Source organism: Lynx rufus, unplaced genomic scaffold (assembly GCF_022079265.1).
Source record: "Lynx rufus isolate CCGP_SWC_20201006 ecotype Redwood Valley unplaced genomic scaffold, mLynRuf1.p SCAF_4, whole genome shotgun sequence".
NCBI classification, from domain to species: Eukaryota; Metazoa; Chordata; class Mammalia; order Carnivora; family Felidae; genus Lynx; species Lynx rufus.
The window spans coordinates 136,082,874-136,105,953 of NW_025814856.1; the positions used below are offsets into that span (position 1 = coordinate 136,082,874).

General features: G+C 39.7%; 1 protein-coding gene across 4 annotated transcripts in view; it reads left to right on the forward strand.

The window, feature by feature from the left end:
* Positions 1–23,080, forward strand: part of ST7 (suppression of tumorigenicity 7) — a 250,831-nt gene that overhangs the window by 172,856 nt on the left and 54,895 nt on the right. For all 4 annotated transcript variants that reach the window (XM_047096971.1, XM_047096969.1, XM_047096970.1 and 1 more), the window contains one exon: positions 17,952–18,066. In XM_047096971.1, the coding sequence (XP_046952927.1) occupies positions 17,952–18,066 (115 nt within the window). The remainder of the gene's footprint in view (positions 1–17,951; positions 18,067–23,080) is intronic.

Genomic DNA, 23,080 nt, shown 5'->3' on the forward strand with positions numbered 1-23,080 from the left:
AGGTCCTATATGATCTGCTCCCTGCTTACTCTTCCAAACTCAGCTTATGCTACTGTTTTTCCTTACTCACTAGGCCGTAGCCACATTGGATTCTTTTTGAGTATGCCAAGTTTGCTTGTTCCTTCCTCAGGGACTTTGTACAGACCCTTCTCTTTGCCTGGAATACTCTGCTCCAGATCCCTACTTGGCTGGCTCCTTCTGGTCTCCTTAGGGGAGCTTTCAGGGATACCCAGCTGTAGGAGCGCTGTGCATACTGCCTCTCTCTCTCTCTCTCTCTCTCTCTCTCTCTCTCTCTCTCTCACACACACACACACACACACACACACACACACATTTTCATACTGTTATGTTACACACATTGTCATTCTCAATCATATTACTGTCTTATTGTTTTATTGCCCTTTCACTTTTGAAGTCTCATTTACTTGTTTACTTGTTTATTGTCTACATTGCCTACCTCCACTGGAAAGTAAACTCCACAAGGGCAGGAACTTCATTTTGTTCTCTGGTACATGATAGCTTCTCAGTTGATTTTGTTGAATGAATGGATGGATGACTAGATGGCTGGGTGGGAATAGATAGGAGTACTTCCCACAGCACATCCCACGAAATGCAAAAGTAAGAGGACTGACTGAGAATTTACAACTCCTACCTTAGAAGCTCTTTTCCATCCTGAATAAACCTTAAGTTCCTTTAGCAAATGTTTGTCTGATTATAGAGTAGGCAGGCATTTCATCTCTATTCAACTCTTAGGTGTGAGAAGAGTTGTTCAGCCCAGCTGTTCTGTGGTCAAGTGTTTAGTTATGTACGGTTACTGCCTGGGAACCCACTCTTGCTCTCTGTCCCTGCCTTCTCTATAAATTGGGAGCCTCTCTGAAGAAGAGCTGCAGCTTCCTTAGCTTTCTCTGCTGTGGTTGAATCAAGTCCTGTTTGTAGTTTGTCTTAGAGAAATTTGTTAAAATTGCTTGTTTGGTGGCTCTGCCAGCCATTCCTCCTGTCCCTCTTGCTGTTTTCACCCAAGTATAGATTTCTCTCCTTTTGTGCCACTTTCCTGTCATTTTAATAGGTTTGTGGGAGGAAGAGGAGGTAGACATATTTGTTTAGTTTTTCCATCTCAATTGGTTAAGTTCTTTGCCTGAGTTCTTTTACTACAGTGATGTGGGATGCAGAAAGGCTTTTTGAGTAGACTTGGAGTTGATGTATTAATAAATATGCTCTGATTTCAAAAAGGGAAATTTATTTAGGCCTTTTTCTAAAGAGTGAGAGTTCAATTTATGCTGCTGCATCTGAATATATGTCCCTTTCGCAAAGATAGAAACACTATCCTGTGTGGTATGATTTCTTTTTTTGGTCTTGCCTTCTCTTCAGTAACAGAGACACACACACATCCAAATGCTCTGGTTTTAATTTAATGAGTCTTGGTAGAACAACCTCAGTGGATTATAGGTCCAATTTGAGAGATTAAAGAGGTAGAGTTGAAAGAAATTGGAGATTTATTGGATAAATTTCTCTTGTTTTTGTTTTTACTTTCAGGGCATTGGTTGTTGTGTGAGGGAGAGAACATGCAAGAGAAATCATGGATGACTTCTGAACTTCTAGCTTAGGAAACTGGGGAGACAATGGCGCCATTATGGGGATTGAGATTATAATATAAGTACCTGGTTTGGGAAAGAGGTGGGGAGGACAGGAAGAATTTAGATATGCTACTTTTACAGTGCCTGTGGGTCATTGAAATGGGAATATCTAGTAGGTGGTAGGATATACAGGCCTTGAGCACCAGAGAGAAACTTTGACTGGAGGATGTTCTGGGAATGATCAGCATGGAAGGTGATTAAAATGGTAAACGAGGATGAGGTCATCCAGGGAAGAGTGAATAAAGTTTAAAGGAAAACAAACAAAAAATTGAAGGGAAATGCAGAATAGGTTGATCGAAGGAGACTTGAAAAGAAGTGATGAGTGAAATAGATAGAAAATCTAGGAGAATATTGTATTACGAAAACAATAGAAAGAAAGGAAAATGAATATGAGATCAGAACAACTCTTAGCACAGTGCTTGTCACACATTACATATTCAATAAATATTTATCATGGAGAAAATATCTGTTATGTTTTACTTTTAAAAGGTGGTTGGTAATTTGGCTACAGCAAGATCAGTGGGATATAAAGGTTTATAATAGATTGCATTACGTTGTCTCCTCGTTGTGAGGTAATGTTCTACTTGAGATGACCCTGTCAATAAGCTTATAAATAAAAGGAAAAGAAAGAGGAGATTGTACCTAGAATGGAACATGTAAGCAGTAGAAGACCAGAGCACATTCATATGTTGATGGAAAATACTGAGAAGAAAGGGAGAAGTTGAACATCTATAAAAAGAGAGGGCATCATTGATAGAATGAAGTTCTGAGGAGTGTGCAGTGATGAATTCCGGAGAACAGGAGGGAAGGGATTCCATGCGTGGCTGGCAGGGATACACAGATAGATCTGGATGCAGATGGGGATTGTAGTAGAGAGATAGGGCTGAAGAATGGAAGGGGGTCCTTCCTTTTGACTCTTGTTTTCTTGATTAAGTTAGATGACAAGATGTTCTTCTGAGAGTGAATTGGGATGATATGGGTTAAGAGCATGGAGAGAGTGGTAGAATGGGGGAGAGAAGTCACCAGGGAAATTTACTAGCGGTTCACTGAGCAGTTTCAGCCCCTCAGAAGTTGGAGATTATTATATTTCAGTTGTTCCTCCAAACCTTACAGTTGTGTTCTTTGGCCTGAATGTTGGGACAGAATTGGTAATTGTCTGGTTTGATTCAATGTCAGGTATTGCTGGGTGAGTGAAATGGACAGACAAGGAAGTCAGGAACTTGAGGGATTGTCAAGGAAGTGGTAAGATGATGAGCCATGGGTTCTAGGGGGAGAGGGGAGGGAGGGAAGGAGGGTAAGAAGGGATGATGGGTTCATTGTTTCTAAAAAAGTGCCTATGGAGGGCCTGCAAGGTGCTAGACCCAGTTCTAAGCACTAAGTACATAGTGGAGAACGAGACAGCCAACAATTACAGCTGTAATGGAATAGTTATAATGGAGAGGGGACATGGTTGACAAAGACAATTACAGACTGAGGTGAGTGTTAGAAAGTCTGCTATGAAAGAGGGTAACTGGGAGGGGCTGCAGAGGAAGATGTTACAGAGGAAGAGCTAATTCAGAGACCCTGGGTTTGGAAAGAATTGGATAATAATGGAAAGGAGTTGGGGTGACTGGGTGGCTTAGTAGGTTTAGCATCCAGCTCTTGATTTCAGCTCAGGTCATGATCTCACAGTTCATGAGATTGACTCCCACGTCGGGCTCTGCACTGACAGCCTGCTTGGGATTCTTTCTCTCTCTTCTGTCTCTGACCCTCCTTCACTTGCTCTCTATCTCTCGCTCTCAAAATCATACATACATATATACATACATATTTAAAAAGAGAAGAAGAAGAAGAAGAAGAAGAAGAAGAAGAAGAAGAAGAAGAAGAAGAAGAAGAAGAAGAAAGAACAGGAATCCAGGGTGAATGAAGGGAAGGTTGGAATGAGATGAACTTGAAAAGGCAGGCAGCTTTGTCCTTTAGGGCTTTTCAGGAAATAAAGTGCAGCGGGAATCCATTAGCATATGTGAAACAGAGGAGGGATATAATCTCACTGATGTTTTTATTAAATTATTGGGTACATTGTTGAAAATGGAGGGCGAGGGTGGGAGCAGAGAGTCCAGGTAAGTTATAATAGCAGTCCAGGAAAGAACTGATGAGGGAGGGTTTAGAATTAGGGGTGGCCATGGAGAAGTGGATGATTTTGTGATATATTTGGATATAAAACCCACAGGATTTGACTAATGGCCAATTTTTTGGCTCTATCTTTAAAATATATTTAGAATCTTACCACTTCTTACTGTGTCCACAGCCATCCCTAGTCTAAACCATCATTATCTCACACTTGGACTATATTAACCTTATAACTGGCTTCCTGATTTCACTCTTGTCTCCTTGCATCTACTCTCCGCAGAGCAGCTAGAATGAGCCAGTAAGGCATAAATTAGATCATGTCATTCTTTGGCTTCAAACCTTTCATTAGTCTCTTATGTCAGAATTTAAACTCTAAAGTGACCTACAAGGCCCTACATAATTTAGCCCTTGTTTCTGTTCTGGATTCACTGCGCTCCAGCCACATTGGCTTCTTGCTGCTTGTTGAACATGCCTGACTCATTCTCACCTCAGGATCTTTACACTTGCTGGAATCTTCCCCAGGAATGCTCTTTTTCCAGACACTCTCATGACTTGCTCCCTCACCTGTTTCACTTTCTTATTAACTGTTACCTTCCTACCTTTCTTGCCCTGCCTTCCCTGATATCTGTGTTTAAAATTACTTCTTCTTGCCATGCCAGCATTCTCTAGCCCCCTTCCCTGCCTTATTTATCTCCTTAGAACCTATTACTACCTTATGGCAATATATATTGCCACATATATCATTTCTCTCTATTTATTTTTTGCTTAATTTCTGTCTCCACTAGAGGGTCACTTTCAGGAAAGTAAAAATTTTGTATCTGTTTTCTACTGTATCCCAATAGAACAGTGCCTGGTGCATAGTAGCTTCTCAGTAGTTACCTGAAAAATGAATTGCTGAACAGACTGGATGTGGAAAGAAAGAAATTGTATTCTCAAAAAATGTGAGACGTATGAGTCCATGGGTTATTAGCCTGAGCAGCTTGGTGATGGTCAGAGAGGAAGACGACTAGAGGAATAACAGATGTTAGAGGTCTGTTTTGGCATGTTAAATTTACCTCCAGGTGGAAATATCATGAAGTCAATTGGATATGTGTCTGGAACTCAGAGGTGAGGAGTTTGGGAATTCTCAACATATGTATAGGATTTAAAGCCACGGTATTGAGTGAGATCATGTATGTAGAGATGTAGACAGAGAAGAAGGAAGGCTAAGAAGTGACCTTCAGGGTCTTTTAACACTGACAGGCTAGGTAGAGGAGAAACATCCAATGGAGCACTAGGAAAGGGAGGAGGAAAACCAGGGGAGTGTGATGTCATGGAAGCTAAAAGAAGAACAAAATTTAAGAGTAATAGGTGTGGCCTGAGAAAGACAAGCACAGACAGTAAGTGAAAAGGATAAGACACTGGTGGTCTTAGTAACATTAAAGAGGAAGTTTGGTGTGAGCAGTGCTATAACATAACTGGAGATCAGTATGTTATGGTCAGAGTTGCATATTTTATATGAGACATGGACATCTAGATGTCAAGGTCTAGAGTTTGGCTAGGTAGCCTTGGGTTAGATACCTAATGCAGTGGAGGGATAGTCTTTTGCTTTCAGATAGTAAAACAATTGAGAGTCTAGGATAGTACATGGGATTTTTACATGGACTGTAATAATCTCCACTGAAGCTAGGGCTTGAGGTTAAAAGTAAGAATATGCAGCCAGGTGCCCAAATCTTCAGTGTCTGAGGGTCTGTTGCCTGGTAGAAAACAGGATTGAAGGATGGCGGCAAGTGCTGGAACATCATGGCATGAGCTTCGGAGGAGCAGGAACTGCTTCCCAAGGGCAGGGCTGAGCAGTAATGGTTAGATGTGCTTTGGGGAACGAGGAGAAGCCAGTCTTACATCCTTCCTGCTAGACACAAGTTTTGTGGGTCAAATTAACAGCTGAAACAGGAACAGTGAGCTCAGGCTCGTATTGTGTAAATGGTTCATGGGTACATCGGGGAATTTGTATATCATGGACTCAGGCTCCAGCAGGGTAGAGTGGAAAGACCTGGGAGGAAAAGGAACACTGGAAGGCAAAGTGATGACAGAGCAGTGTGGGGGTTTATGTCAAAGGTTGAGGTGCTGACCTCCCGCCTATTGCTTTATAAAAGAATCTTTCCTAATTCTTAACTTTCAGCATGACCATGTTGTGAGATGCCTGCTAGGGCGAGTATTTGTTAGCTGTGCCCCAGATAACCAAATGAGTTAATCTCCTGAATAGAGTTATTTACCATTACCCCTGTGAACGTGGAAGGGTGTGTGCCAAACACAGTTATTGTGGTTTTGGCATAAAAAGGCCTTTCTGGCAGTAATTGTTGGCCGGTATGTTTAGTTGTTCGTTGAGGCCACTCCTGGAACAGGAGAGCAATGCCATGTCATCACAGAGGGAAGGATGCTTATCATCCTGTTTTCCGTTACTGGGCCTGCTTCCAAGCCATTTGAAATATGCATCACATTGTTCGGATTTGTTCATGATCTCAAGGCCAGGGCAAAGCCCTATTTGAAGCTGTTTAAGATGATAAAGAAAATGATTTACTCATAGTGTTACCTGTCAGTTTTGAGGAGCGCACAAATTATTCTTTTCCCTAAAACAGGATGGGGCTGACTTCTTCCCTGCCCTTGTCTCCAACTTCACCCTTGCTGTTCTTGAAACTACAGTTTACCATGAGTTTAGAGTAGGGAAATTTTACACACACATGATGACATAGATAATACAATGGTACTATCAGACCCTTGCTTTTATGTATTATTTATTTTTTGAGGGGGGGGCACAAGTGAGCAAGGGGCAGAGAGAGAGAGAGAGAGAATCCCAGGAGGGGTGGGGTGGGAGGGCGAGAGAGAGAGGGGGAGAGAGAAGTAGGGCTCACCTGAAGAGAGGCTCACGTTCACTGGTCATGGGACTTGAGCTCACCTGAAGCGGGGCTCATTCTCACCCAATGTAGGACTAGAACTCACACACCATGAGATCATGACCTGAGCCGAAGTCAGATGCTTAAGCAACTGAGCCACTGAGCCACCCAAGCGCCCCAAGAAGAGAATCTTCTTGAAGAAGATTTCTAAATTCTGACCATGCTTGTTTTATCCTTATCTGATTGAGGAACAAATAGAAGAGGGCATTTTATACTGAAAATATTTTTGTTAGGATCTGCATAAACGTAAAGCTTGCCTTAGTCACTAGAAAATTTAAGGAAGATTTCACTTTCGGGAATGTGTGGAGTGCAATTTTGATGAGAAAGGTAATTATTTAGGTAACCTTCCAGCCCTTTGAATCATTATAGAACTGTCATCAGATGATTTGCCATCATGCCTACAACTGTTATTTCTCTCTTCAGGTATCAGTGATGATGGGTATATTTTACATCATGTGCTCAGTTCCATGAAGAACTAGTTAACTGGTGATTTAATTGTCCAGAGAGGTCATGTATTGATCATGTCATTTTTCAATAGATACAGCTTAATATTTTCCTTTAGATTAGCTCTGAAAATGACATTTTCTTATTAATGTATGTTTAAGCCTCAGACCATTGCATTTTATAGTGGTCTGTGTAAATGGAACTCTCATGAATCTCCCAGGACTCTGGTAAACAATTCCATCTTTCTTTTCATGGCCCTTAGTATCAGTAAAAATCACTGACAAAATAATAACCATGCAATACAGAGTGTCTTTTCTATTTCATGTTTATGCCTTTATTTGAAACTATAATTAAATAATGTCAAACTTGCAAATATAACAAAATAGTATCTGCTGTTTGAATATAATACAGGCCAAATTCTATAAACTTTAATTAAGCCAAGCTTGCATTGACCTCAGCAGGAATCTGGTTGAGGATCTCTTTTAATTACCCCTGTCTTAAAATATGTAAGAATTTTCACATTGCTTTTTTCATTCGTAGAACAATGCATGGATAGCTAAACTAATAAAACGTTTAAATAGATACAAATCAAACTTGAAAGGTTTAAACTGTTGTTTTCATCCTGTAAGTCAGCTGAGAAAAAGCATACAGACTGTAGTTCTAAATTATGTCCATAGAGTATTTCAAATCCAGTAAATTAACTCTCCTTTTTTTTCCTATTTGAGCTCATAAATGTTAACCTCAGAAGTGCCTCAGATTCTTCCACTGAAATAAACTTGAACTGACAATAGCCAGATGATGTAAAATTGAAACTGAAATTCTATCCTTGGCCCATCCCATGTTCTTCCCCATAGGTATTAGAAGATTCATAGGAGAGTTAGTGTTTTCACTGCACGTGAACTGCAATATTTGGGCAAAACAGGGCATATAAATTTCTGACTGCCAGGAGAAAGCAATTACCAGCATGGAGAAGATAGCTGGCAGTAAATAAACAGAGCTATGCTAGATAGTAAGTGAGTTTAAAGATTTATTTAGAATGACTTAGCTTATAGAAAACAGGTCTTGTATTTATCATATATCTTCATTCTTCAAGTTTCTTAATATAAAGGCTAATTATACCACCAAAACACTTTTTGTATGGTATTTTAAAATGAAATAAATTGAGATATGCTGTATTGGACAGCTAAAACCAAGAACAAAACTAGTCACTCACAGCAAAACAAACAAACAGCACTTTGAAAATGCAGTATACCTGGATAAACATTATTTAAGGATAATGGTTACCATTTGTCAAGGTCCCATATTGTGTCTGGGTGCACTGTGAGCCAGGTGTTATCCTGCTCTTGCAGGTGAGAAAAATCAGCTCACTTGGTGCTCAGAAGCCCCACTGTCCCTGGATGGGAACCCAGACCTGATTCCAAAGGCGGTGGTGCTCTTAACTTATGTAATGTGCTACCTCTCCCGTGATGAACCCTTTCCAGCAGCCCCACTGCTTATCCAGTGCCTTCTCCTTTATTTTGAATACAAGTGCCATGGGAGCCTTTGTGGCTCTGGAGAAGAAGCAAGAGGAACTTTTATGACAGAAGAGTTTTCTTACAAAGTAGTCTCATCTAAGTCTAAGCCCACCCCCTCCTCCAATGCTAAGGGTGAGAGAGGCAAGTAACTTACCTTACAGTCGGTTTAATTCTGAAGCATCCTTCAAGGTGAAATAATATTCTTCACACCACATCTGTCAGTGGACCTACTTTGCAGTTCAGGTGGAGGAGATTTCAGAAGTGGGATTCTAAACTGTGGTTTATCTGAAGTTGGATTATTATCTTGATATCATTATAGGACTCAAGTACAGTGTATTAAAATCTATTAGATCACATTATTTTTTGAGGAGATTCTCCAAATGTTGTTTATTCAGACATCAATACCTTAAGGAACTACAGAGTCACCCCCAACGGGAAGAAGTAATTGTGCTTCAAAGACAGTTTTAAAATAGAAAACAAAGTCTAACTGATGAAAATTGAACTGTTCCTGACTTGAGGAATTACAAATGAAAAGGACAGCTAATGAATTTCCTGTGTTTGAGGAAGCAACTTTAAAATATATGTGTGCATACACACACACACACACACACACACACACACACACAGACAATAATAAAAACAGTATCACTGCCCTGAATTAATTTTAAGTAATAGTAAATAGTAATACATTAATTAAAAATTCTGTCATCTTTGAGGCGCTTGAGTGGCTTAGTAGTTAAATGTCTGACTTAGGCTCAGGTCATGATCTCCCGGTTCTGCTGTCAGTACAGAGTCTGCTTCAGATCCTCTGTCTCCTCTCTCTCTTCCCCACCCCCTCAAAAATAAATAAATAAACATTAAAAAAAAATTCTGTCGTCTTTGTTCACCTTCCTTTCTGAAAGAAATAAAACAGTATAAAGCTGTAGCCCCCATGTGACCACCACTCACACCATTTACCTCCCCTGAGACACCAGCAACTTTTTCAGTTTGCTTTCCTTACATCTCCATAATGCATACCCATATAAATGATATGTAGAATTGTATGCATTTAAATATTTAATTAGATGCTATATTCTACAGCGTATTTCTCTACAGAGTATTTCTTAAAATTGCTTGATATTTTTCTACATTGAGATATATTAGGCTTAATTCACTCCTTTTGCCTGCTGAAAGCATTCTGTCATATGTAGATACCCACTTGATCTATCCATTCCGCTGTTTATGACAGTGCTCCCTATCCTGTGTGAATATCACAGAATGTAACTGCGCAGAAACTCATGTGAATGATTTTTAGGAAACAGAGATGGAAGCATAAGAATTGGGTTATGGGTAGGCCTTTCTTATTTTTTTATTGTATTACAGTCTGCCAAATCAGTTGTCTGTAAGAGATGTTACGTTTTTCAAATGTAATATCACTATGAAACTCTTCTTATGAAGACCTTTTACTTTTTCTAATTTATTCCTGTTAACCAGGAGTTCGCAAATTAGAGCCTGAGGGCCAGATCTGGTCTCCTGCCTGGTTTTGTAAGTAACTGCTTACTGCTGCTTTCACGCTACAGTGTCAGAATTGAGAGTTGCAAGAGACAATACGGCTCACAAAGCCCAAGATATTTACTCTTTGGCTTTTCACAGAAAAAAAAAAATCTACTGACCCCTGTAATAATAGTATTACCTATTATCAATGTATTTACTTTTTTGTTTGGCTTTTTAAGTGATTTAATATTCAGCCACATAAACAAATGAGTAAGATGATTTTAGACTGTGATAGAATCAGTGGAAAAAGGTGATGTGAGTGGGATGAGGACATTAGATAGAGTGGTAGAGAACGTCTGAGAAGATGCCATATGAGCCTAGACCCAGGCGATGAGGAAACCAAGGCTCAGAGAGGGTAAGTAGTTTGTGCAATGTCACTTGGGTAGTAAGTAATAGAAAAGAGTGAGTTTTAAATTCAGGAACAACTCCACATATGGGGCTCTTTCCTCTGTAATACAGCTGTCTTCATACATGCATGTAAGCACAGAACAAAGCAGGTAGATAAGTGTCGTAGCAGAGAAGCCTAAGCAAAATGGTGTAGTTGTCCTGGGCTTGGCAGGCCAGAGACTAGGGTTCCGATGTGTTGAAATTTGGAATCAGTACTGATGACTGGGTTTGAATCATAGTCCCAGCACTAAGTTTGGCTGAATCACTTAAATTTGTAGCCTTCATTGTTTTCTGGTGGGGCGGGGGTGGGAGGGAACTCATCTGTAAACTGAGGAGGGTGTTTGGATGATCTCCATGGGCTCTTCTGGCTCTCACTTTCTATGATGCTGTGACTTTAGGAGGTGGCATTTGATCTGGGCTTTGGAGGGTGGGGTGATTTTGACAGGCTGCCTTGTAAATGATGGGAAAAGGTATTCCAGGTGGTGAGAACAGTTTTAGCAAAAACACAGTGGCTAGTAACTGTAGAAAGAATGCTGGGAATGGTGTATAATAGTCTGGTCTGACAAGGCTAGAGTTTAATCCTGTACAAGACAGAAGAGGCAAGATACATCTAGCACTGAGCTGAGGGAGGGTCTGAAAGTTATGCTTAGGAGCTGGGGACTTTAACAAGTAACTTTTGTAACTTCTGTAACTTTTACAAATTACACGATTTGAAAGGTCTTGTGTCTTTTCTTGAGCATCTCTGTCCAGTGACTGGCCTCTTGTGTATGAACAGCTCCAGTGATGAAGACTTCTCTAGGCCATCTGTTCCATTTTCATACATTTTCATACTCTAAGACAGGTTTTCATTACATTGAGTCAAAGCTTATGGGTTCTAACTATACTTTTTCTAAGGTGTAGATAAAATCATTGGAAGATTTTTGATGGTAGAGGAACATGTTCAGGGATATATAACCCGAGGGCCTGAAGTAGGCCTGTTGCAGCACACGTATAATATGTACACCAAAGGTAGAGATAACTTTTAAAAGCCTTTAGAAAGCATTCCATTCATGAAATATGTGTGGAACACCTACGATGGGCCAGTCAGTAACCAGGAATCTAGTGATAAGCCAAAATTTCTACTCTCACACTCTTTCCTGGCTCATGGGGAAGATGTAGATCATTGTGACAAGGACTCTGGAATTTGGGGGCAGGGGTGCTTCACCAGGCAGATAAGAGGTAAGGAGTCAAAGGGCAGGTAAGGGTTCCTGGAAGTTGAGGAGCTGTCCAGATTGATCAAGGAGGCAGAACGGAGAGCACTTCACACAGGGTGAGCATGGAGATAGAAATGAGAATAAATGTGACCTATTTAAGGAACTAAAAGCTGTTCATGGCGAGCTGGCACAGTGGACAGAGACTGGTCATGAGGAGCTGTGTGTGCCATGCTAGGGATTTTATATTCTGAATTTGATGAGAAACCAATATATTTTTAATTGCAGTATAAATGACATGTAATAATACCCTGTTAATCTCAGGTGTATATTATGGTGATTCAGTTTTTTTATACTGAATGAAGTAATCCCCATGGTAAGTCTAGTTACCCTCTGTCATCAGAGTTATCACAATGTTATTGACTCTGCTGCCTGTGCCGCACATTACACCCCCATGACTTATTTATTTTATAACTGGACGTTTGTACCTCTTAATCCCCTGCCCCTTTTCCTCCCACCCCCAACCTTTCCCTGCTCTGGTAACCAACAGATTGTTTCCTGTATCTGTGAGTCTGTTTCTGTTTTGTTTTGTTTGTTCATTTGTTTTGTTTTTTAGATTCCACATGTAAGTGAGATCATGGAATAGTTGTCTTTCTCTGATTCACTTATTTCACTTAGCATAACATTCTCTAAGTCCATCCATGTTATTGCAAATGGTAGGATTTCATTCTTTTTGTGGCTGAGTAATATTCCATTGCATATAATACCACAATTTTTTAGGTGCATTTATTTATTTTGAGAGAGAGAGAGAGAGAGTGCTAGTGGAGGAAGGGCATTGTACTCCACTGTCAGTACAGAGCCCAACACAGAGCTCAAACCCACGAATGGTGAGATCATGACCTGAGCTTAAGTCAGACACTCAATGGACTGAGCCACCCAGGTGCCTCTAACACATCTTCTTTTTCCATTCATTTAATGATGTACACTGGGTTGCTTCCATATCTTAGCTATTATAAATAATGCTGCAATGAACTTTGGGTTGGTATTTTCATCTTCTTCAGATAAATACCCAGAAGTAGAATTGCTGGATGGAATGGTAAGTCTATTTTTAGTTTTTTCCATACTGTTTTTTTCCACAGTGGTTGCACCAATTTATATTCCCACCAACAGAACACAAGGGTTCCATTTTTTCCACACCTTTGACAAAACATGTTGGTTTTTGTCTTTTTGATAATAGCTAATCTGACAGGTATGAGGTGATATCTCATGCTGGTCTTGATTTATATTTCCCTGATAATTAGTGATGTTGAGCATCTTTTCCTTGTGCCTGTTGGCTCTCTGTATGTCTCCGTTGGACAATTTATGTTCGTGTTCTCTGCTCATTTTTAGAGTGAATTACTTGCTTTTTCGTTTTTTTTTATATTAGAAGTCAGTATTCTTTTTTTTGCGTTTTCTTCTCTAATTTATATTTGAAATTTTAATTCCAGTATAATTAACATACAGTTTTATATTATTTTCAGGTGTACAATATAGGGATTCAACAATTCTGTACATTACGCAGTGCTCATCATGATAAGTGTACTCTTATTTTTAAATTTAAATTCAAGTTAGTCAACACACAGTGTTGTCATGGCTTCAGGAGTAGAACCCAGTGATTCACTTCTTACATATGACACCCAGGGTTCATCCCAAATACTTTCATCTATTTCACCCATTCCCCTCATCACCTTCCCTGTGGTAACCATCAATTTGTTCTCTGTAGTTAAGAGTCTATTTTTGGTTTGTCTCTTTTTTTCCGTTGTTCATTTGTTTTGTTTCTTAAATTCGAGATATGAGTGAAATCATATGGTATTTGTTTTTCTCTGATTTACTTCACTTAACGTTATATTCTGTAGATATATCCATGTTGTTGCAAATGGCAAGATTTCATTTTTTTTTTTTAACAGAGAAGTAGGTACTCTTAGAAATAATTTTTCCTGGGGACACCTGGGTGGCTTGGTTGAGCGTCTGAATTCGGCTTAGGTCATTATCTCACGATTTGTGAGTTCAAGCCCCACATCAGGCTCACTGCTGTTAGCACAGAGCCCACTTCAGATCCTCCATCCCACTTCTCTGCCTCTCCCCTTCTTGTGCTCTCTCAAAAATAAGTGGAAATGAGGGGCGCCTGGGTGGCTCACGCGGTTGAGCATCCGACTTCGGCTCAGGTCATGATCTCGCGGTCCGTGAGTTCAAGCCCCACATCGGGCTCTGTGCTGACAGCTCAGAGCCTGGAGCCTGCTTCCTATTCTCTGTCTCCCTCTCTCTCTGACCCTCCCCCGTTCATGCTCTGTCTCTCTCTGTCTCAAAAATAAATAAACGTTAAAAAAAATTTTTTTAAAAATAAGTGGAAATGGGGCGCCTGGGTGGCTCAGTTGGTTAAGTGTCCGACTTCAGCTCAGGTCATGATCTCGCGGTCCATGGGTTCGAGCCCCGTGTTGGGCTCTGTGCTGAGGGCTTGGAGCCCGGAGCCTGTTTCAGATCCTGTGTCTCCCTCTCTCTCTGACCCTCCCCCATTCAAGCTCTGTCTCTCTCTGTCTCAAAAATAAATAAATGTTTTTAAAAAATTAAAAAAAAATAAGTGGAAATATTTTTAAAAATAATAATTTTTCCTCCCTAATTTATAGAACATACATATACTCCTTTTAAATATATTAGAACATATGGAAAATATGAAGGAAGAAATAAAAATCATCTTTAATCTCACTAATAATAAATAACAATTGTTAAAACATTTTGGTGTATTTCTAACCAAGTGTGGTTCTGTGCATGCATAGATAGAGAAGAAAAGCATGATCTTATTGCAAAATATAGTTTGTATCCGCTTTTTAAATTGTAACATTGTGTGTCAGCATTTCCTAGGCCATGCCATTAAAAATTATTTGAGAATTTAACCTCCAATGTTGATATTTAATAGCATAAAAGATGACTGTGTCTTATTATACTTGAATGCCTCACAATGGGTTAAATTAAGTTGCTTGCATTTTTGAGTATTATAAATGATGTTGTGATAAATAGCCTTGTTTGTAAATATGTATTCACTTCACATCTGCCTAGTTCCTTGGGGCCATGTCAGTGGTTGCCTCTTAAAAACAGGAGTGTGGTGGACTTAAGTGTGTATATTTGAAAAGCCATTATGACAGCAGTGTGAAGGGTGGATTGGAAAGAGGTGATCCAGAGAGGCAAGGACAAAAAAGATGCTATTTGAGCAATTTAGCCCATATATAATATAAGAGTATAAACTAAGTTATTGGCAACAAGGTCAGAGAAAAGAGCACATGGTAAGATTCTTAAGGTGTTTGCTTGTTTGCTGGTTGTTTGTATAACAACTTTCTAGGAACTTGATGAAAGCTATCAGCATTTTGTACATAGTAGTTCATGGGTTTAGGGACCTCTAAGATGGCTGTAGTTGGTAGGACAAAGAGAGTAACAGGAGTTAATGGTTCTTTTCTCTGAGAGAGGAATACCTATTGAAGAGAGAATAGGTTTGAAGGGTTGGTTTGGGGAAGAAGAATTTATGAGCACAGTATTAGATACATCAGGCAAAACTGTTAGGGAGATAGTTTATGAATGGATTTAATAGCTTAGGAGGAGGTCAGAGCAGGATGTGAGAATGTGGGAGCCATCTTCACAATAGTGCCTGTATTGAGACCCTGGACCCAAGAGCAATCCTGGATGTCAGGGTGTTTATGAGAAGAGTACTGGATATAACTGGGGAGACTACTTACTCCTATGTAGGAGGCAAGGGGGAAACTAGAGAAAGAGTGAGGGGATAAGTATGGAGAAATCCAGAAGAGAATGGTGTTGAGGAAGCCAAGAGAGAAAAGAGTTCTAAGGGAAAAGTCATCAAACTGTCAAACGTTGCCAAGGTCAAGCAAGGAAAGAGACTGGAGAGTATCCACAGGAGCAGTTTGGGTCACCTGTAGATGTGGGGTGAGCAGAGTCCGAGGAGCTGTGGGGTGGAAGCCAGAGTGCAGCTATGCAGTGAGGAAAGAAGGGAGCTGAGGAAGCAGAGCGTGCATGGCTTTTTTCTAAGAGACCTTCTTGTGAGGGGCTGGGGACAGCAAGGTGATAGCTGCAGAGAGGTGGAGCCAGCGGAAGGCTCACTTTTCCTTGTTTATGTTAAACAAGGAAAGCTAGAATCCAAATTGTCATATGACTTTGATTACTTCTCCAACGTTTGCCATTTGCCATGTTTAAAATCTGTTGTTGGTGATTATTTTTTCGGATGTTGTGTACCGTGTTGAAGCTTCCCGTGAAAGTGCTGCTGCCCAGACGCCTAGTGTCCTGCTTCAAGTTCTGTTGAAACAGGCTGAGACTCCTGTGTTTGCTCACATGGTCTCACTGTGTCTTGGCGAGACTCCCTCTCAGTTTCTAAGCTGCAGCGTGCTACTATTTGCTGCTACGGTTTTAAAATTACAGAATAAGACTTAAGTCCTTGAAGTTTGACCTTACCTGAAGAATTGGTCAAAAATGGCAAATGTTTAAATGTTGCAGTTTAGAGAATGTCTTTATTGTGTTGCCAAACGCTGAATGACAGAGAGCTTTAATTCTAACGAGCCCTAATTAGAAAGGGGGGGGAGGAATCAAAGAGTGATGTCAACCAGAATCAAAGTGAACCAGAACAAGAAATACTTTTATTGGTTACAGAACATTGACAATGTGTGGTATAGTCTTATTCACTTCCTTTACTTGCAGTGAAAATACTGCAGGCTGTCTCTAGGGGGTTCAGATAGTCTTACCGAACACATAACATTTTGATAGGTGTTTTTCATTGGTAATATGATGCTCTTTGGGACTGCAGAAAATTATTTATTTTTATAGATATGCTAAATGATTCTTGGCTCTAAAAAACAAAATATGGCAAATGTTTCTAATATAGGAAGAAGTGGATAGTCAAGGCAACGTATCCACTGGTTTCTTAACAGTGAGTTAAGCCATTTTTTGAGTATTATTTCTCTCAGCACAATTGCTTTAAAGATGTTGGCATCAAGAAAAGAGGGCATTGTTTTATAATAGAAAACAGTTATCCATATAAAATATTAAATAAAGGATATATACATGTACATATACATCAGTGCATATGTACATACACATACCATATATGCCTATGATTTTGCTGTATAAAGAACCTGGTTATCTTTCTGTAAGATAAGATTTTATCTGAAATTCTTGGCCCTTTCTTCTTTGTTTGCTTTCTAGTGAAGTTCATTATTATATCCCTTGCCTCCCTTTGGACCACTCTTCCTCCCCATCCTGTCTAGAACCTTTAGGCCATTGCGTTAATCATTCTTTCCCAATTCTAGCCAACTCTTCTTGCTCTGTGACTTTTTACTGAATCTAGTCCATTCTGCTCAGCCTCACTATTTGACATCTTTGCTATTGTACCTGGGCTGGTGAGCACTGTTAACTAAAACTTGACAAGGATGCCAGTTGTAGCCTCTGTGAATTCATGGTCCCCAATTTGTTAAGCCCTCGAGATGGCCTGAGCAATCCTACAAATCCCTTTCTGGCTGTTCTATATTGTCACCCCCATCTTCAAATTTTCTCCCTGCCAAAACTATTCCCTCAGTTTTGGAAAATGATCTTGACTCCTGTTTTCTTGAGGCCACCAGCAGGAACTCATGAACAGCAATCCTTTCTGCTACTCTCTACAACTACCTGCACATTTTCTCAACCCATATCGCCTTCTAGTTATTTTCCTGCTTTTTCTCCTTAACTTTGTCACCAGGCTGCTCCAAGGAATAGTGCTTGCTTGCTTACCCTTCTGTTCTCTGGTTTTCATCCAAACTGCTCTTACCAAAGTTAACCTATTAATGCCCATGAGATAGTGTTCAATCTTTGCCTAATTTGCATCTATCATATTCTAACATTACTGAGCACCACTGCTAAGCGTCTTCCTCCATTTTTATGAGACCCCCTCACTTATGGATTCTCTTCCACCTTAGGGTTCTTACCAATTCAAAGTTGCCATTTTCCTAAAATAGCAGGAAAAGATTTGAGCATCTAATGCTTTACAAAATAATAATTGGTATGAATACTTATAATTCAGTATTACCTATACTTCTAAAATTATATTTTTTTATCCTAAATATACTACAATTTGGTACTCATTGTACTTTTAGAAAATAGGAAATCTATATTAATCATCCTTGATTTCTTCTTTCCTAGTTGATGAAGGAGTTCCCCTTGCTGAGCATGTTCAACATCCATGAAAACCTTCTAGAAGCACTTCTGGAACTACAAGCATATGCTGATGTTCAGGCAGTCTTAGCAAAGTATGATGGTGAGTCTTTGGTTATTTTCATCTACTTGAGTATTTTTCTTTTCTTGATGTATTTCAATGATTAGATTGGAAAGACCATTTCAAATAGTACAGCACTTTGATAACTATCCACTTATAGAGTTTTCACCTACAGTTTTATGATGGCATTTTTAAAAATCTTAGAGTTTAATGGTTGGTTTTTAGTGGGGGCCAGAAATGTCATGTGGCCTGTGCTACATTCCTCTCCTTCCCTCCCAGTAGGTTCCCCTGTACTCTTCCCGTCAACAAGAGCTATGCATGCTCTGCTTTATTGCCTCCATGGTCAGGAATCACTCAGAATCTCTGCAGGCAACACAGATCCTGTTAGGACAGCCCTGACTATTCAAGTCCTTGCTGCGACCCCACATCAGGTGACTGTGACCACTACCTGTTGGTCATGTTGATTCTTTGAAGCAATATAGAACAGCTAGTGGCCCTTACTGCAGCCCTTATGATAGCTTAGTAAATATTTAAAGATAAAATAATGTGCCCTTCATCCCAGGTCTTCTCCTCATTAGCAGAATACCCCCCATCTCTTCACGTGAAGGGCTTTGAAATCCCTTCACCGTCTAGGTTACTTACCCGTGAGGTTATTCCATTTTGCCTGTTATTAATAAACTGACACATCTCAAAGATTTCCAAACTCTTGTGTTAATATTGCCATTGTCTGTGAATTCACTAATTGATTAATTGCAAAAGAATTACCCACATAATTACCTGCCATGACCTAGCTACTGGAATCTCTGCAGAATTTTATGCCATTCTACCTTATTTAATTAACTCTCTCCCCAAAATAAACATGTTTGCTTATAAAATGGACATTAGGGAGTGATTACTTTTGTCACATACTAATTTTTTGCTTTATGAAATATTCTTTTCCTTAGTAAAGCATCTTCAGTGCATTTAAAGAACCATTCAAATCTAACTTCCCAGGAACTCCTCAAACAAATAGAACAAGCCATTTTATTTTAATACAGTTCTTCATAAGGATTCTCTGAAGTAGGTTGGAGTTGTCCTCTCCTACAGTTGGGGAAACTGAGCATTGGGAGACTGTTTTAGTTTTGTTTTGTTGTTAATTCTTGCTCAAATCAATGGAAACTATAAGCCCTCAGCCAGTGATGGCATTACTTGGCCTGTGTGAACACAAGCACCCTGTGTAACAAGATACATGCTACCTAGTATGGAACTGATTTTAGAAAGACAGAAAAGTATTTGTGGCATACTTTATAGTAAACAAAATAAAAACTGTTTGGCCTTCATGTCAGTTCACTTTTGTTCTCTGTTTATTTGCTGGAATCTCACTATTTGACCTTGGGAATCTAAGCCATAAGACTAGCTTACAGGCAAAATGCTCATACATTGAGGGTCTTTTGGTATAAAAGGAACCCAGTACCATGCACTGGGTTCATGTGGCCATGCACCTTTTTTAGATCCTACCCTGTAGCCATCAATGCCATAGCAAGGGTTCAGTGTTCTCATCCCTAGTGCTGACCTGTGCTCAACCTGGTACACCAAGGCTTAAGAAAAAAAAGATGTAACTGGTAAAGCCTTTGATGTCTCAAATCCCATAAGGCTCCTTTCATGACGATCTCAGTTCGTTACAGAAATCATCAGCTTTGTGTTATAAGACTGATTGTAAAATAGAGAAATGAACTCATTTGGAGCTTTCTGTCATCTCTGTCTATCCCGTTGCACAGCCTCTGTTCCACACCAACCAAATGCTGATTTATTAGATTCTGATAACATATGTTCACATTATTTGTTACAACAGCCCGTCCCACCCTCCACTAAAACTTGGCTCACGCTTTGCAAAATTCCTTTGTTGCAAATGGACAAACTCACCATACCAGGGCCCTTGTGTTGAGCTTTGTTTATGTTGTGTACCTGGCAACAGACATGATGTTCTTATTCATTATTCATGGAAAAAGAGCCTCATTAGTGGCAGGACACATACTGTTGCTGAGATGCCTTGTTAGGGGTTTTGAGTTCAGCAGTTGTCAATAGACTGCAGATGACCTAACCCCGACTGAATTCTGGAGGGTGTTTTGGTGCGGACTTGGCTCAGGCCTCAGTCATTTACAGTAGAAATATAATGAAGTGGCTGCTGAAGTTACTGTTCTTGTAGAACGAGCTGCAACCACACAAGACTTTTAAAAAACATGCCTCTTGTTCCTCACCCCATACCATAAAATGGGCTGTTTCAAGTTCATCCCTCCTGCTTTTCCAGGAGACCCAGAGGATCTTGACTGAATTGTTGCCTCATTTTCTGGCCCTGTACAAGGTGTGGGTGCTTTAGAGGGCTTGGAGTACAGACAGCAGTTAGGGGCGCCCTGTTCTTTGCCCTGGTTCAGATGTCATCAGTCTAATCTATGAGATGCTGGAGACAGCACTTTGAATCTCAGCCTCTCCATGCCTGTTCACAGAGCCACACCCAGAGCAATAGGATTATATGTTATCTTTGCAAGTTGGAATGCTCTTGTTGGGTAGCTGTTTCTTGGATGGTTTATGGGTACAGTCCTTCTTTATTACTTTTGCTCAGTGGCCGAATTTTTTAAAGAGTGCGTTGGGAAGTTATGACATAGTGGGGTTTGTACTGCTGTTCTGACCTTTGCAAAAGGATTTAGAAGTATGGCAAGGTGCAAGGGGAAACCAACATGTTCAAAGAAAGGAGGAAGGTAGCATGTATCCCTTTGCTTCAGTCTTTTTGTTCTTCATCTTTAAAACAATTTTTTTTGCCTTTGAGTTTTAAAAGTGACATTGACAAACTCCATTTGCAGTGAAGCACATGGATCCCTTGGAGGATTACCGGTTACTTGTTCATACCTCTCTGTAATCTGCCGTCTAATTTTGATTCTGCCCTTTAGATATCTTCTCATGTTATGTTATTCCAGCCATTAGTCTGAAGTGCTGTCTTGCTATCCTTAGGAGTTTTCATACTCTTTTCAATTTGCTAACTCACATTATGGGTGGGCAGTTTTTATCCAGGTGGTTGATCCTGCTCTTAGAGTCCTTCATACAATGACTAAAATAACTGTGGCAACAGCTAGTATTTATTGAGTTCTTACATTGTGTCAGGGTCAGACATGATTCTAAGCTCTATGCAGATAAACTCATTTATTCTTACCACAAGCATAGGAGGTAGATACTATTATTAGCCCCATTTTATAGCTGTGGTAACTGGAACAGAGAGAAGTTAAGTAACTTGTTCAGATGCAGAGCCTAAGATGTTCAAGTAAAGCCATGGAGATGTTATATGGTGAGAGAAAAGAGATAAACTGAGGTCAGTCTTTGTTCAGTAAGATATGAATTTCATGAAGAAAGGAAATCCAGGATAAAAAGAGGTGGTCTGACTCTAGGCCCTTGGTCTTAGCCATCTTGCTTCCACTGTCTCTGCTGTTGGCAGTATTTTTTATTTTTATTTTTTATTAACACCACTCTTATTGTTATTATTAGCTATAGTTTACTGAGGACTTACAATGTGCCAAGCACATTATACACGTTCCTCTAATATAATAATAATGTTACCTATAACATCATGCACATTACCTATAGCCCTCAATAACCTGCAAGGAGGTAGTTATTCCATGTTAGCAGATGCAGAAACTGAGGCTTGTGGATTTAAGTAACTTTCAAGATCACATTCTTTGAAAACTGCAGAACTGGAATTCAAATCCAGGTCTCTCTGGCTCTAAAAGCCCATGTGTTTTTCATAAATGTAAGCTTTGCTGAAATGACTTGCTCTGCTTCTCTCACTACTTTTAGAAAGGCATGAATTAAGTGGGCTGGAGCCACGGTGCAGAATTTCAGTGATGCCAAAGTGTCTTTTAAGATTCTTTAAGAACATGGTATATCTCTATTTGCTTGTCTTTCTGAAATTCTCTTCAAAATCTGGCTTTCTATTTTCAGTCACCTTGTGCCTGATTTCTTTAGTCACAAAGATTTGATGTATGGCGTTCATTTAATTGGAGATTTATCAACTTTTTTTTTTTTTAGTCATACATTAGCTATAAACACGGGAATGTTTTTAAGATCATTAAGTCATCAGAACTTCTTTCAGAACAATTGAGAAAGTTGTTACAAGCTTTGGGTTGCCTTTCAAAGGTGCTTATAGACCACCTATGTTGAAAACCTAAGTCTCAAAGATTAGGGTGGCAATGTAGAAAAGAATTCATGCATTTTTTATTCATTATCACTTGTGCATTTCAATTTTAGAAGAATCTTATAGAACAACTGAATGTGAACTTGAGTGTTATAAGATACCTTCGGGAGTGTCTAGTTTTGTGTGTCTCTAGTCAGCGGTCCTTGGGGACACAAAAGGCAATCACAGATGATGATGAAGAGAACTTGCCCGGTGCCAGCCTGCTGAGATCAAGCCCTAGCTCTGCCTTTCACTAGCTGAGTGAACTTCGGCAAATTACTTAGTCTTCTAAGCCTTGGTTTCCTTCTCTGGAAATGGAATCAAGGCTTAGAAAGGCTGAGTAACTTGCTCAAGATCACACAGCTGGGAATTTGTTGTGAAGATTAAAATAGTTAAACCATGTTAAATGTTTAGAACAGTGTGGGGTACACATTAAGTATTCAATAATTCTTAACCATTGTAAAGAGCCAGGATCACCACTCCTGAACTTCACCACTGTTCTCCATCAGTTTTGTTCAAAAGGAGAACCATATATAAAATGTTAGTTAAAATGAGGGAATAAGAGCCCCGTCTTGTGCCCCCTGAAAAGGCAGTGTTGTGGCCTACTATTAAAATTAATTATGGATCTAGTAGGACAGGTAGGTAGATAGATATTTGATAAGAATGGAAATGTTTAGTTTTATCTACTGATAATCCTTAAGCTTTTGGAAAGCCGATAAAAAAAAGTGCCAGGAATTTCACTCTGATCAAAAGACAAATTGTTTCAGCCTTGGGGCAATTTGCACCAATGGAAATACAAATCCAAGTTCTTCTGGATATTTACTCCATTAGATCATTCAGTGATTGCCCTAAATTTGG